Here is a 15,770-nt window from a genome sequence, read left to right as displayed (position 1 = left end):
AATTCCATTGATCCTGCTTTTCAGTTCACCTTTGAACTTGAGATTTGCAATTCTCTTCCGTTTTTCGACATTTTGGCCACACGTAACACATCCAACTTCAGTACTACGGTTTACCGTAAACCTTCATCAGTTTGCCTTCCATCACACTTCAAATCGTGTCATCCGATTAAACAAAAGTTAGCTTCATTTTATTCCTATGTTTTCCGTGCTCTTCAAGTTTGCTCCTCCAAACTATCTCTTGATGAAGAACTAAATTATTTAAAAGCAGTAGCTATTGACAGGGGCTTTTTACCCAACATTATTAATCAAATATCTACATGCATTATTATGAATCAAAATTGTTTGAAACTTTAATCTTCCCGGCATGGTTCCGCTACGTAGACGATACTTTTACTCTGTTTGGAGGTAATAAAGATGATTTAAATAAAGTTCTTTCTACAATGAATTCCATTGATCCTGCTTTTCAGTTCACCTTTGAACTTGAGATTTGCAATTCTCTTCCGTTTTTCGACATTTTGGCCACACGTAACACATCCAACTTCAGTACTACGGTTTACCGTAAACCTTCATCAGTTTGCCTTCCATCACACTTCAAATCGTGTCATCCGATTAAACAAAAGTTAGCTTCATTTTATTCCTATGTTTTCCGTGCTCTTCAAGTTTGCTCCTCCAAACTATCTCTTGATGAAGAACTAAATTATTTAAAAGCAGTAGCTATTGACAGGGGCTTTTTACCCAACATTATTAATCAAGCAGTTAAAAAATTCTCATCTCAACACATCAAAAGGCACATTCTTGTTTTAGGAGATTATGAAAATTCTGTTGTCATTCCCTTCTTTCCATCAATTAGCTATAAAGTTGCACGTATATTACAAAAATTTAACTTTCGGGTCGATTACTCTCCCATCAATAAAATTCCGAGTTCCATACTCAAGGACTCCATTCCGGATATGAATTCCTACGGTATTTATAGGATTCCTTGCCAGTGTGGTTAATTTACATTGGCCAAACTAAGAGAGCCTTAAAATTTCGCGTCAAGGAACATGAGGGATATGTTAGAAAAAAGGAAACACAGAAGTCTTTTGTTGCCCAGCATTGCTGGTCCGAAAATCACACTTTCAATTTTTCTGTAGCCAAAATTGTTTAAAAACGTCTTCCATTGGTGAACTGGATTTTATAGAGACATTTTACATCCAAAAAAATCTTTCTGTTATAGGTAACGACCTTAATTCCAATCCGCCTTTGCCTTCAGCCTTTAAAGAAATTATGTTTTAGTTCTGGTTTCATCAACAGAGGGCGCCAGTAGCTTGACGCTTGTCCGCTCTTTCTTATCTTTTCTCATCTAATCACTATATCTTATCTCGTTCATTTGCGCTTTTGCAGCTGAGGATGTCGGTTCGGTGAAACCATCGAAACTAGACCTGTGAAAATTTGAAAATATAACGCTGATTTTTGTTGTTTGACTTCTAAATTAGTACTTGTTCGGCGTGTAATGGTATCATAATTATATTAATATCCTGTTCATCCATATCTTTTTAAATCATGTATTTGTTTTTTTTTCATATATTATTGTGTATTAGAACATGTTTTATTGCAGTCATGTAATTCATAATTCAATTGTTTTATTGCCTGATGTTAAATTACAATTGCTGTTTCATTTTCTTCATGCGTAATTCTAAAAAGTTGCAAATTAATATTTTTTATCAATTTCGTTTTAAAACGGGTGAGTAGCTATAAAAATTAAGAATACGATTTTAGAATATTCTCAAAGCAAGAGATATGAAATGCAGAATAGAAGGAAAATATTAATTATTAATAAATCAACAGATTTATTATTAATTATCATGCTCATAAAACAGCAGAATAATAGATGAAGTCACTGAACAAGATAATCAAGTAGTCATCATATGAGGGCTCTTTTCTTCGAAATTTTTACTTCGTTAGAGCAACACGAATATTCAACGAATTCCTTCTGTATTTTCAAACTCGAGAGAACTCGCTTAATATTTGACCTGTTTATATGTTTGTTAATATAATTTGGAAATCTATTTTGAAAGAAATCAGTAATTTTTAACCTTTACCCACAGGTCTTCTTCGACGAGAACAGTGTCTAGTATTTGGTATTTCTTCACTTTAATTATGATTTCATCGTACACAGCAAATCTTGCGGCATTCCTAACCGTCGAGAAGGTTGTCTACCCCATCGAATCAGCTAAGGATCTCTCTCAACAGACAAAAATCAAGTACGGATGCCTCGCAAGTGGTTCTACTAGAGCCTTCTTTGAGGTAAATGTTTTGATTTCGTATAATTAATTTGCTTCACTCGAATTAACTAGATTAATAACTGGTCATAGATCATTTCTGCTTTCCTTACCAGTGTTCTCTTCACCACGTTTTATGGAGATATAAGAATTTTAATCGGAATTCCCTTTTTTATGGGAATTACGTTCAAAACTTTATATAGGAATGAAATGAAATTTATAGTATTGAAAACACATAAGGTATGAAATTAAGATTTGGCATAAGAGAAAAAATATTGTACTCTTTTATATTAATTTTATCAACTCATTGCGTCTTATTCTCTCGTTAACGAAACATTCTTTCTAGTGAGATATTGATTAAATATGTGATTTCACATTCAGTAAATGATAAACTTTTGAGTAAAAGAAAATAATATAATGACTTGATATGTTTCTTTGAGTAAAAAAGAGAACCTGATGTTACAGGATTTTTCATTATGAAGTAGTTGTTAAAAATTCAGCATAACTTAAGAATATATAAAGCAAAACTTTCCGAGAATATTAAATTGACTATATGAAATTTATTTTGTTAAAATAATATAAGTGAAAATACCAAAAAAATAATAATTAGAGTTCTTTTCCAGTCCTCTTCTATTTCAACGTATGAACGCATGTGGAAGTTCATGCAGAAGCACCCAGAAGTATTAATGGAAAGTAATGAGAAGGGGAAGGAGAAAGTGTATGCAGGAAATTATGCATACCTGATGGAATCGGCTTCTATCCAATTTTTAACTGAGAGGGAATGCAATCTGACACAAATTGGAGGCTTACTTGACCACAAAGGATATGGTATAGCGACCAAAAAAGGTAGGCAGCTTTCCTCGGCTGAATGTAGTCCTAAATGCAGTCAGCATGGAAAACAGGAAATTATAATAATAAAAATACTCTAAATTAAGGTTCACTGTTAAATGTAGTTAAATGAAATTCATTATTTAAGAACTGATAATAGTATTAAAGAAATTTATATGTTTTGGAATTAAAATGAAACTTTCTTCTGATTTTCCATTACTGAAAATTTAATATTATTTCTCAAGGTGTGGTCTATTATTTCTCAAAACTGTGAGTTTTCTTATTTTGTGGACATAAGCAAATTTTATTTTCGGAAGCTCTCTACACGTTCCCAGGGTTAATTTTATATTCAGAAGCTCTCTATACATCATAAGCGTTTCATTTCAGACACTGTGGTATTCAAACTTTATGGCAGTGTGACCCCATAAAAATGCTAACGCCTTCCCAAAACAATATCATGACCCCATTCAGAGCATCGACCCTTAGTTCCATACCATCAATTCAGATTTTTTAGGATATTTACCTTGCTATCTCACTATAAATTTTCGCGATCCCAAATGTGGCCGCGACTCACAGTTTCAGTACCATTGTTATAATCTATAAGTCTCATCAGACGAAAATCAACTGTAAGTATAGTTTAAAGATTATATTACAGAGTTGGTCAATCTATGGTTTTCGAAACATAAGTAGTCTTCGAAGCCTGCTTTTGTGATCGTCCTAGATTTCCAAAAAATATAAATTCAAATTAACTGCCTATGCCATACTACAGTCAAAGTTCTCAGAGTTACGGTAATCGGAAATTACATTGTAATCGTCTATCCCTTTTTCTTCCAAGACTAACATTTTATGAAAGTTATTATCGGTTGTCCTACCTACTACTTCCCATTCTAGTCTTAGCAACAAAAGAGGGATTTGAAGCATTATGCAAAAATAGATAGGCTCATCCATTTCATTAATGCAAGTCCCAGTATATATAAATTTTTAATTAATACGTATCGTATTACCCGAACTCTAATAGCCTTTATAAAGATACGAATAGTAACGTATGCTAATTACTTTTCAAAAGGACAAGAGTAATATGATCCGAAGAATATTCTAATTTATATAAGTGTCTCTAGTTTTAAAAAGTTTGAGAAACGCTCATTTTTTTGCGTATGTGAGTTGCAGAAATTATTCAGATATTTGCTACAAAACCTCAATTATATTAAATGCTTTTGTAATTTAAAGAGCTCAGCGAAGATTTGTCGAGAGTCTTGCTTATGAACATCGAATTAGATGCATTTATTTTTATGACATTTATAGTAATATTATTTCAAACCTAAAAACTGGATTATTAGTATAAAGTGCTAAAATGAAAGGCAGCTTACGATTCATTATATGAGAATTATTTGCTGTTACTAATTTAATCATAGAATCTTTTTATGGTTCATGTACTACTGAGAAGAAATAGTGAAAAGAAATTTACATTATATTACAGAAATATACTTATAAATAAATTTCTGAATTCATGATTAGAAAAATGGAAAGTGGTAAAAAAATGAAATTAACGGTGAATATATACTTTATATATATTTTCGCTGCTAGTTATAATTATTTTGGATTTCCGTTACATATCTAATTCTTCAGTATAACTGTGGTAAAACTTGGTTTGCCACTTCACCTGGCTGAAATATTAATTTCCTTTCTCTATACAGTTTACCAATTTTTGTACATGTGAGTTGATAATTTTAACTCAACAGAAAAAGTTTTTGAACATATTTTTGCATGGTCTTCATTTTTATATATGAGGGATAATTTTATGATGCTTTGCTTAATGTTTTAAAAAATGAAATTTAGTGTAATTTCTTAATATGCGATTTAGTGTTAAAATTAAACTTTGAATCACGCATTTATATCTGAATTTATCAAATTAATAAACTTCCACATTTTAAGCGCAGATGCATATTTTATGTTTAGTAAAAATGATTTAAAACTTTCGTAGTTTTCAAATTTTATGAAAGAAAATTAATTAATGTCTTTTCAAGATCTTATAATCTTTATAAAGACAGTAAGTTGATTATGGCAAAACTGTAAGTGAATCTCCAAAATAATATACTTAAAAATTTTTTACGAGATACCTCTATCTTAGAAATAGAAAATATGCGAAAAAGGATTTTCTTTAAAAAAATTAATGAATATTTAAAAAAAAAATGCTTGTATTTAAGAAAATTTAATAAAATCTGCCTTTTAGTAAAGAGTATTATGAAGAATGTTTGTAGAAAACTGTCTAACAGTTATGCTTTTGTTAAATAAGTGATTGTTTTTTACTTCACTTATTCCCATTTTTCTATCATTTCATTTAGGTAATAAGTCATTGAGCGACTGGTTGACCGGAGGTATCCTAAAATTGCAGGAGAGTGGTGTCCTACACACCCTTAAAGAGCGTTGGTGGAAGCAAAAACGAGGAGGTGGGCAGTGTGTTGAGGTACAATCTGGCACCGTCCGTGAACTTGGTCTTCGGAATGTAGGCGGCGTTTTCGTAGTCTTGCTTATTGGTATTTTACTTGCAGCAGCAGTCGCAAGCCTCGAATTTCTTTGGACATACAGAAAGTACACTGCATCTCAGGTATGTATGAATAAGACGCCGGAAATGTTTAAAATGGGGAAAAGTTTTGAATTAACGTGACCAATTTTGGGTTACAAAGGCGTGCAAAAAATTAACATGGGCTGCATTATTGACATTAAAATAACATTTTAATTTTATTAGTAAGACTTGATGACGAAGCAGTCGCAAATAAAATAAATAAAATCAGAAGTCTTTTTTTGAATTCTCGAGTTTAATCTCATACCTAATGATTTTCCAGGCACTTAATCGCATTATTAACGGTTGCTTCTTTCTTTGATATTTTCCCTTACTTCTTTTCCTTTTTGGGGTATAAATATTTGTAGAGATATTTCATTTTTATAAAATTAATTTACTGCAATTATATAATATATAGTACGGTTTTTAAAAGAATAAAAAGGATTAATTTTTATAAAACATGTATCTTTTTCTTACTGTATTGATTATATTTTTGCTTATATCTTCGTGTTTCATTTTCGCACCGATTCCATGACAGCTGTTTGACAACTGCTTCACCTCATTGTAGTAAATACTCACTCACCTGTACTCACTTTCAGTTTGTTTAAGCAATGCAAAAACTCGGTGATTCAGAGGCTCGTCCGTGGATAAAGTGTATTGCTTTAGTTATTGTTTCAATAAGCTTATCCATCGGCACACATTTGGCACGTATTAACAACAAATGCACAAATAGAATGCATTCACGGGCCTCATAAAATGCCTTTGGTGGGTTGAAACCACTTATAGGGTCACTCCTTTTCCTGATGGGCTTGTTCCTTACCTTGACTACATTCTAAGCATAGGAACTGCATTAAAAGCTGTTTTTAAAAGTCTGTTGTAAATGTCAGCAGCTGCGGATTGAGCACGAAGAAGCTAAAATATAAAGCAGAATGTGTTTCGAGAAATTTTGTATTTTTGAAGTGCAACAAAGCAGTTAATCTTTCACAATGTCTTTCTAGAAACAAAAATGATGATATATATGTTTTAAAATACGGGGACATTATTTGGTAATCACAAAATTACAAAGCTCTATAGTTAATACAATGATAGTCTAAACAAATTTAATCTTAATCTTATGTATTTACTTAATTGAAACACAATATGTCATTAAAAGCAACAAGAATAGCTCTTATACTATGAATGAAAATGCTTCTTCTGGAAAATGTGACATGACAAAGAATAACTAATTTCCTATCTGGAAATACTCTGTCATGCTATTTTATGAAGCACATAGAAAATGTTTCCTCCGGCGACTTTTTTATTGTTGACAATCGTAATTTTTCAACATCGCTCATTAATTCTAGCAAATTCTTATAAGATTCTAATTTACGATTTTGATCTTTTGATTTGTACTTTCTTCTTATTGCAGGAAGATATTGGAAAACTGATGATGAAAGATATCAAATTTGCTATCACCTGTAGCAGTTCCGTTAAAGAAGCCCCTAGATATAAAAGGAAGAGATTTGAAAATAGTCGGTCTACGATGTCTGACGTCACAGAAGTGAAATCTGGATATTCCGATTTATCTACAAAATGATGTCACTCAAGTATCAGATATCATGAATTTTGGGTCCATTATTATACAAAATAATATTTATTATAAATATAGCGCACACAATTTTTTTAAAGAAAATGTTAAATTGAGCATGAAGCAATGGAATTTAGCACTTGTATGAAATATTTCCCTTTTCTAGAGCATTAAAACTGTTTTTAGTTTATATAGAGAAGAGAAATTTTGTCGTTCTATTTTAATAAAATAATCATATTTTCAGTTGTTTTTATATTACTTCCTGCAAGAATGTTGTGGAAAAGCTTTCTTTGAAACTTTGAAAAAAATTAAATATATAAAATAACATTATTATGTAAAATAACATCAAAATATTCTAAATTAAAATTAACGAGATTTTTGTCTCTTGTTATGTATTAGCTTATAATTTAAGATATTTTACTTCCTTACTTTCATTAATAATATAAATGCCATCTTGATGAATGCAAGTTTATGAAAATAGAGACTAAAATAGGTAAATAAATATACACATTTAGTTAAAAAAGGCTCTTTAAATATAGGCCTTTCCATGACAGATACAAAAACTGGGCCGCTTTCAGGGTTAATCCCGTTTTAAACACAATTATTTGAAGTTCATCCAAGGATTACTGTACGTCTAAGCATTAAATACTATCTTAAGAACTATTATACTAAATATTATTCTAATATCAGTAGTTTAATCCATTCAGAAACAAAATGGCTCCTTGGAAATATAATTATCGAAAACTTACTTATTATATGAGGAGTTAGAAAGATTTTAAACATGCTATTTTCTAAAGTAAAAGTCCATTTTAATTGAGAAGATGATTACTTTTCTTTTTCTCCCTTACCAGTTCTTTGCACATGAAAAATAAGGTTTTGAGTTTCAACTAAAATTGTTTCATTTAGATGAAGATTATCATTCAATTTCTGAAGCTACAACGTATATACTTGGATATAAATACTTCGAGATATACTACACACACATATGACATAAGATAACTTAGAGAGCAACCTGGAGTGAACAATAAATTCAAGCTCACCTTCAGTAAATCATCAAGTTGCAAACATGATCTGAAATTAGCGGCCAAACATTGGAACAATTTTTAACGATGAGAAATATTTACTCATATATACATAGATTAAATAAAAAAAAGTTACAAAATGTGTCAGTTGTGAAAAAACTTTGTGACAATAGATATGCAAATTTACAATCCCTTAAGATAATCGTCTGCTATGTCTACCATTTTCTGCTAAAGGCGTTCCCCACCAACACGTCCTGTTTTGTTAACACCCCCCAGTAATTTATAGCATGGGTAGGTTCTTCTTTGTTAGCAAAAATAAGTTATTATTTAGTGAACAAATCAAAACAGTAACAAGATATGTCCTTTTTCTTACTTCATGAACTTTTATCAATTAGTTAGTTGAATGGCTCGACATTTAGTAGATATGTAATCTTTGTTTTGTCGTTAAAGGACGGACTGAAGAAGCAAATCATGCAGTTCAAATCAGTATAAGGGTAAAAAAAATAAAAAATCATAATAAAAAAATCTGAAAGTATTCAGACTTTACATTACGCCCAAAGAATTTTTTTAACCTTTTATGGGTTACTTTTATTTATTAAATATCATGCTCTTTGCAGTTAAGCCATAAAATTCAATTCAACAGCAATATCGCAAAATAATTTTAAAATGAGCATATCTTTAGAATTTCTGAGATTTCTCGTGCGCTAGAGATAAAAATGTTTTTTTTTTTTTTTTTTTCGCCCAGTTTTGTCATTGTTCGCTTTCAAATCGGTGAAATTTTAATAAAAAATTCGTTGAAATGTTACAAAACATGAAATCGATAATAAAACAAATTTAAAATTCCAAATTAGGGCTTCCAGATGCCCATATTCGGTGGAAGATTACGTTATTCAAAATTTGATGGCTCTAGGTACCATTGTTTTATCACAGTGCGTGAAACATGCATCCATTCATTTATGCAGATTTCTATTTAATTTTTTTAAATATGACACAGGGCAATAATATTTGATGGCAACAATTTGAAAAGTGAACCGACATTCAGAGTTTTCAACGCAAAATGCCAAAACGAAATTAATAACCCTTCTGGGCTAACGCCCTTTGGACTAAAATAAAGATCCCTCACAGAAGGTTGGCAAAGAGATCGGACTCATGGGGGGAATTCTAACACCTTTCTTCGATACCTTTGCAGGAGATCAGTGATATCATTCACTTTATGACACCTTCCATTATTATTGAGGATGAGAGGCTTCGTCACCAACAAGTATGGTGTCGTTCTCCCGAGTGCTCAGTGGACATTATGTGTCAGGCGAAGTATGCATTCTATCATCTTCCATGACAATGCGCTGTGTCATAATGCGTGCCCTATCACTGGTCCTCTTAGACGGTGGCTATGAGAGGTATTGGAATTTTTCTCATATTTATCAGACATTAGTCTCTTCCATTATAATCTCTTCACCAAACTGATAGAACCGTTGCATGGAATCTGTTAAAACAGCATAGAAAAAGCTAAGGTGCTGCAAGGGTGATCACTGTGGGATATCAACAAAAGTAGACAGGCGTCACCTTCCAGTAATTTGGCAAATCATGATAGACACAACACATTGTATGAAATGTTAAATTTTTGTACCTACGATAATAAAGTTCTTCTAGAACCGTCGGGGGGCATATTGCCACTATTTTTTATCTCATCTTGAACATTCGATTTACAAACTAAGAAAATTATCGGAGACAAAGACATCTGATTTGGCAGTACATCGTATTTTTAGGTAACCCTGGAAATCATGGCTGAGACAGAGGTCAGGGAATGAGGTATTTGCTTTAGATGAAACAACTTGGAGGAATGCCAAATTCAGTTACAAAAAGTTAGAAATTCGCTTAAGAAGTTATATATGTTAATTTTTAACTTAAAAACGCACCAATAAGAGCATAAAGTGCCAAAACTGATAAGAACTATTTAACATAAATTAAAATGTTGCATTCTTGGCAGTGTATTTACTTACCGCCATTGTAAGGCCGATTGTCTGTTTGTACTAATCATGCTGCCTGGTCATCTGCTTGTTTCAAGCTCCGTTTAAATTTGATTCCAGTAGTGCCTACATAATAAATAATAAAATTATTTAAACATAAATAAATTGATTTACGTTATTACCTTCCCTAATAAATATTTCACGCAACAGCCATTAGCTTTGTTTTGACACATTGTTACGGTATATTTCCTTATTTCCCAAAAGGGTTAAAGAAATTCTTTTTCGTTGACAACTCAACTAAATTAAGAATAGCCTAATTAATATTACCAACTGATTATCAAAAGCTCTGCACTTTATTTTCAAAGTACTATGTGCATTGGTTTCTAATATAAGGTTTTATTACTGAAATTAGTTTTAAATTTGATTTAAGTTTAGAATGATTTACTTCGTAAATAGATGTACTAAATGCTATGCCATCAATATCAATGATTATATGTCTTTCAGTGGCACACCAGTGGCCGAGCGGATAAGACTTCAAAAAACTGTTAGTTCAATCCGAGTCGAATATTAACAAAATTTTGGCTACGTGGACGTTTTTGTGTTTCTTTAACATGAACAGAAGCCGGTTCACTTTCGAAAATCATCCACGAAGACATGGCTTTCCTTAAATAGATAGTCTTTATGTGCTAAATCAAATTAGATGGTCTGTCTTCCCATGGTCCAAGAAACATTCCAGAGACAAACAATAGCTAAACATTCCAGAGACAAACATTCCAGAGACAAACAATAGCTAAACATGCACTGCTCAATGGTTGCCTAAAGTTTTTTTCGAAAGATTTAAGTCATAAAAAACTCTAGAATGATACTGGGACATTAAACACAGGTGTTCAAAAAACGAATGAATTCCGTATCAATTTTTTTCCCACATTTCAAATAAAATTTGCCGTAGAACGAGATGCATACTTTCCTTCAGTTGTATATGTCTAATTTTTATTAAGAACTATAATCATTTACGATTATTGTTTTAATATTTATAATTATTGATGGACAAAATTAGACAAATAAATACCCTCGTTTCTTTTTATATCAAAAACAGAATCAAAGGTGTTAGATACGACATGCCATAGTTTCGTTATTATTTCATTATTAAAAGGAAAAAAATAAAATAAAATTTTCAGTTTCGAAGAAATAAAAGTTTTAAAATTAGTAACGAAAGAATTAAATTTTTAGTATAGCTGCTATAAAAATGTATAAACTTTTATAAAAATGTGAGTTTGCTCTAATTTTAAGATAACTGTTACGAAAGGACTAATTTTATAATTTTGATTCGCTGATTCAATGCCAACTGATTTAAAAAATATAATTAACAAAATCTGATTTCGTTAGTAAATTTTATGATAAGAGTTTAGGCAAGGTTAAAAAAATTAGAGCGATAAAGCTGTTGCTTCAGAAAACTGAAACCGAATTAAATAAATTGGAGCAGAATATGGCTATGTTGCATAATATTGCGATTAATCTTTTGGGGAAAAATTATTAGCTACTTATAAAACATGTAACATTTAATATATTTAAGCCATCTGGGCTAATCGATCATGGAGAACAGAAATCCGGTATGAAGCATTAAATTAGGTAAACTGCATTTTAAACATATTGTTTAACAGTTGCGATCGACCTGTTGGCCACATATGAATTAGATGTACCTCAAACGTAAATTCTGCTCAAACTCAAATAAGCCTTTCTTCTAAAAAATGTCCGAATAAAAATGATAGAAGAATAAACGATGATGTCAACACATTCATAATTAGTTAATCGATTAAAGAAATGTTTGTGCGAGTCTAGGACGAATGCTTTCGGGAGGACATCATTAAAGAAACTAGTTCGTATTTACGTCACAATACGGAGAAAATCTCGCGAAGATAGTTCGTTTATCTTGAAACGAAACTCAGCAAAGTTCAACAATCTTAAGGATTCTGCTACTAGCTCGGAAAAAAATTTAATGACGGAAACCAAAAGCGTAAAACGTATCAGTTAGTTTGTAGGGATTTATATTTATTTTAAATAGCCAGTTACGTTTGTTTTTACTTTCTTTCTTACAGGCCTTCATTCGCCTGATTATCAATGCCAGAATATTTAAATTTGGTAGCGCGCGTGAAGTAATGCAAATTCTACCTTGAGGAGGAAAGGTTTAAATACTGAGTCCTAGAATGGACACTTAGGCAGTTTGGGCAAGAGCTGTACTTTGGTAGCATGAACTTCTGGTTCTGCGTTTATTGCTGGTTAGCGTAACGTAACAGCTATTACTTTGCTACTACTAGATTTCGATGAAGTTTCAGATAAGAGGATTATCTGAGCCCTGTAGAGTAATTCTACTTCTTGTTAATATCTTCGAATTTTTAATTTAGTTCCTGTTATTTGAGCTACCACCCGAGTGAGGCGCAGTGTGTTAGCGTCAAGTTGAGGGCATTGTGAGTTTTAAAGAGTTAATAAAGGGTTATTTTTACACTTCTCCTGTGTGGTTCCTACATATACTTCAGCTGTCACATCAGAAGATAAACAAGTAAATATTAAGAGTTAGCTAGAAAAAGTTTGTGAAATTAATAATATATCTAAGATAGAAGGTGCAAGTTTTGATTCACATACTAAGAGAAATGGTTAATTTTTGCATTATGTTAAAAGTGGAGAAATAGAAGTTAGTATAAATTCATGCATAATAATATAAAATAATATATAAACAGAATGATTACTCCTTTCTTCACAACTCTTGAGATAATACGATTTTGATAAATGTGAAAGCTTATTTTAGCGATGAGTATGTCAACAGAATTTGAAGAGAAGCAGAGAAGAAAGGTTAATAAATGAGGCTTTCAAAATGAATTAAAGGAAGAACTAATGTTTAGAGAAAAATATTTTTTAATATTAGAAATGAACGAAATAGCTCTTTTGATCTTACATCTAATGCAAGTATAAATATTAAACGAAAAATTTTCCGTTTTTTAGTTTCTAACTGGTGAACATCTGATATCACTGGATTAGAATATTTAAAAGATGCATCGTGTAACGTAGCATTTTAATAGAAAAATAGCGCAATTATCGTAGAAATTTTAAGTTATGCTAAATTTAAAATAGTGTGCTTCGTTGATACCATTTTAAATGATAACAACAAATATAATTATTTATAAATCAGTTGTTAGCCCAAAAGGGAGTTAGACCCCCGAATAGGATATTAGTCTGGAAATAGCATTTTGCGTTGAATCAAGTTAAGCGGCGTATTACTTTACAAATCATTCCCACCAAATATTATAGCCCTGTATTATATTTAATAAGTAAATATGAAGAATCTGCATGAATGTATGCATGTATATCGCTTTGTGAACCATCAACGGTACCTAAAGCCATCAAATTGTTCTGAATAACTTAGTCCCCCACCCGAATATGCGCAACTGGAACCTCGAATTTTGAATTTCGAATTTGCTTTATTATCTATTGATATTTTGTAATACTTTAAAGAATTTTTTATTAGCAAACTAACAGTTTTAAAGAAAACAGTGGCGATATCGTATAAAAAATATTTCCAGCGCGCAAGACTGTTTATAAGAAATTCTAAAGATATGATGATTTAAATATTTTGTGATTTTGCTATTGAATCGAATTTTATGTGGCGTAAGCGACAATGTGATATGTAATAAACCAAGTAAGCACATAAAACGTTAATAATAATAAGAAAAACCAAATTTTTGTAAAGCCATCTTAGGAAGAAAAACTGAACATTGATATGACAAACTTGGAAAAGACTGAAAAAACAGAAAAATATATGCTAACGCTTAACGTTGCATCGGGAATTCTAAACGTACACTGCTATGGCGCTTTTAAAGTTTTTTTTAATTTTGCTGTTGAATTGTATATGGCGTAAGCGCGAAAAAAATGATGCTTATTAATAAAGCTAAAAAGACAAAAAAATGGGTTAGTACGAGTGAATGTAACAGCTGACTGGTAGACTGCGAGCTTAGAGAGAGCGTAAAAACCTTAACAAACCCATTTGAGCCACTGTTAAAATCTGAAACTCTTCAGAATTTCTTAAATATTATTTTTATTATTCCTCTGGTTTGTACGGATAAAATTAGCTTGCATTCTATATAGCGGCGCTCTTGAGTTTCTTACCTCAAGAAGAAATATCTTGGCACATCTCTGTTGGCAAGTAGGGGATATTAGCTGAAAGGCGTCAGCTAGGAAAACTGTTTTAACATATTGGATTGATAAACTTCCTATTTAGATAAAGACAAAATTTCCTTGCACAGTGAAAGCGGTAATATTTAAATTAAGTTGCTAACATTCTGGTTATATAAGCGTTAGTCTGGACTGGGCATAAGGCTGTCAAAGGATAACTTAAATAAAACATAATACATTCATGTCCAAAATTATCTTTACATACAGGAAATCTCAGATTTCCAGAAAGAATGAACTATCATTTTATGAATTTGTGTGGAACGATTTATAACATTAAATACACACACACATATATATATGTATATACGAAGGGAAAAAATAAGATCACTTTATATGATATCATGAAACAAAGAAATTGGCAATTTCAGATGAAAATTTCAGAAAAAAAGGAAAAAATTTCAGAAGAAAAGGAATAACTCAGGAAAAAATTTAGGCTTCTGAATTTAATATGGAATGTGATTTCTCCTGACTTGTATGGACATATCACGAAGTGTTTTCCTGCTGGCAATAACGTTGGTAATTACTGTTTAGAGAGCCATGTTTCACTCTTCCAGTAATGCGGTCTTCAGGGCATTCACATATCTAGGTGGAAAATGTCTCTGTGCAACTGAATTTCTAAGGCAATATCATAAGTTCTGTATCGGGTTAAGATCAAGAAATTTTGCTGGCTACGAATTTATGGACAATAATGCTCAATGCGGAGAGCATTATCGTCTATAAATCAAAGTAAATCTATGTATCTTCAAATATTCGCACATCTCTGACGATTGTCTGCCTTGCTTCTAAACGAACTAATTCTAATTCGTCATTTCACAGATTCTCCCAAATGATACTTCAAAGCGATAGCAAACAGTTTTAACACATTGAAATCAAACTATTGCAGAACTCCACTCAGATACTCAACCTATGCAAAGCTCATTATTCACTATCAGATAACGTAACGTGTCAATTTGAGTATCAGAACTGTCTGATTAGAAAATGCTTATTAGGCTCGTCTTTCACACATTCCCTGTTAAAAAAAACTTACACCGATCGGGTATTTCATGGAGAATATAATATGGTATTTTCTCTCTCTTTTCCGCATGCCTTCATTACGAAAATGGAAGCACACTCGACGCATATTCGGGAGTTCCGGAGTTCGAATCCCGGCGAAGGCATTGCACATTTTTCAAGTCTCCAGCATAAAAGAAAACCCTAATGACTGTACCCTAATGACTGTACATATTATTTTTGTATATGCAAAAATAAATTTGGGCATATGCGTATAATGAAAGAATTTTACATGTGGATTCAGTATTGTGTGTATATTCAGCATTGTGTAAACTGTGTATTCAGTATTGT

At 31.6% G+C, this 15,770-nt stretch overlaps 1 protein-coding gene across 3 annotated transcripts in view; it reads left to right on the top strand.

The window, feature by feature from the left end:
* LOC118187948 (glutamate receptor ionotropic, kainate 2-like) overlaps positions 1-7,459 on the top strand; it is a 54,932-nt gene extending 47,473 nt beyond the window's left edge. For all 3 annotated transcript variants that reach the window (XM_035358251.2, XM_085815213.1, XM_035358250.2), the window contains 4 exons: positions 2,088-2,286; positions 2,885-3,107; positions 5,432-5,694; positions 7,058-7,459. In XM_035358251.2, the coding sequence (XP_035214142.1) occupies positions 2,088-2,286; positions 2,885-3,107; positions 5,432-5,694; positions 7,058-7,225 (853 nt within the window). In that variant the 3' untranslated portion in view covers positions 7,226-7,459. The remainder of the gene's footprint in view (positions 1-2,087; positions 2,287-2,884; positions 3,108-5,431; positions 5,695-7,057) is intronic.
* The last annotated feature ends 8,311 nt before the right edge of the window (positions 7,460-15,770 follow it).

Source organism: Stegodyphus dumicola, chromosome 1 (assembly GCF_044657685.1).
Source record: "Stegodyphus dumicola isolate Sdum_Otavi_A_Nest chromosome 1, ASM4465768v1".
Taxonomy (NCBI): domain Eukaryota; kingdom Metazoa; phylum Arthropoda; class Arachnida; order Araneae; family Eresidae; genus Stegodyphus; species Stegodyphus dumicola.
Note: the sequence above shows the minus strand (reverse complement) of the source record. Positions and strands in the feature narration are given on the sequence as shown.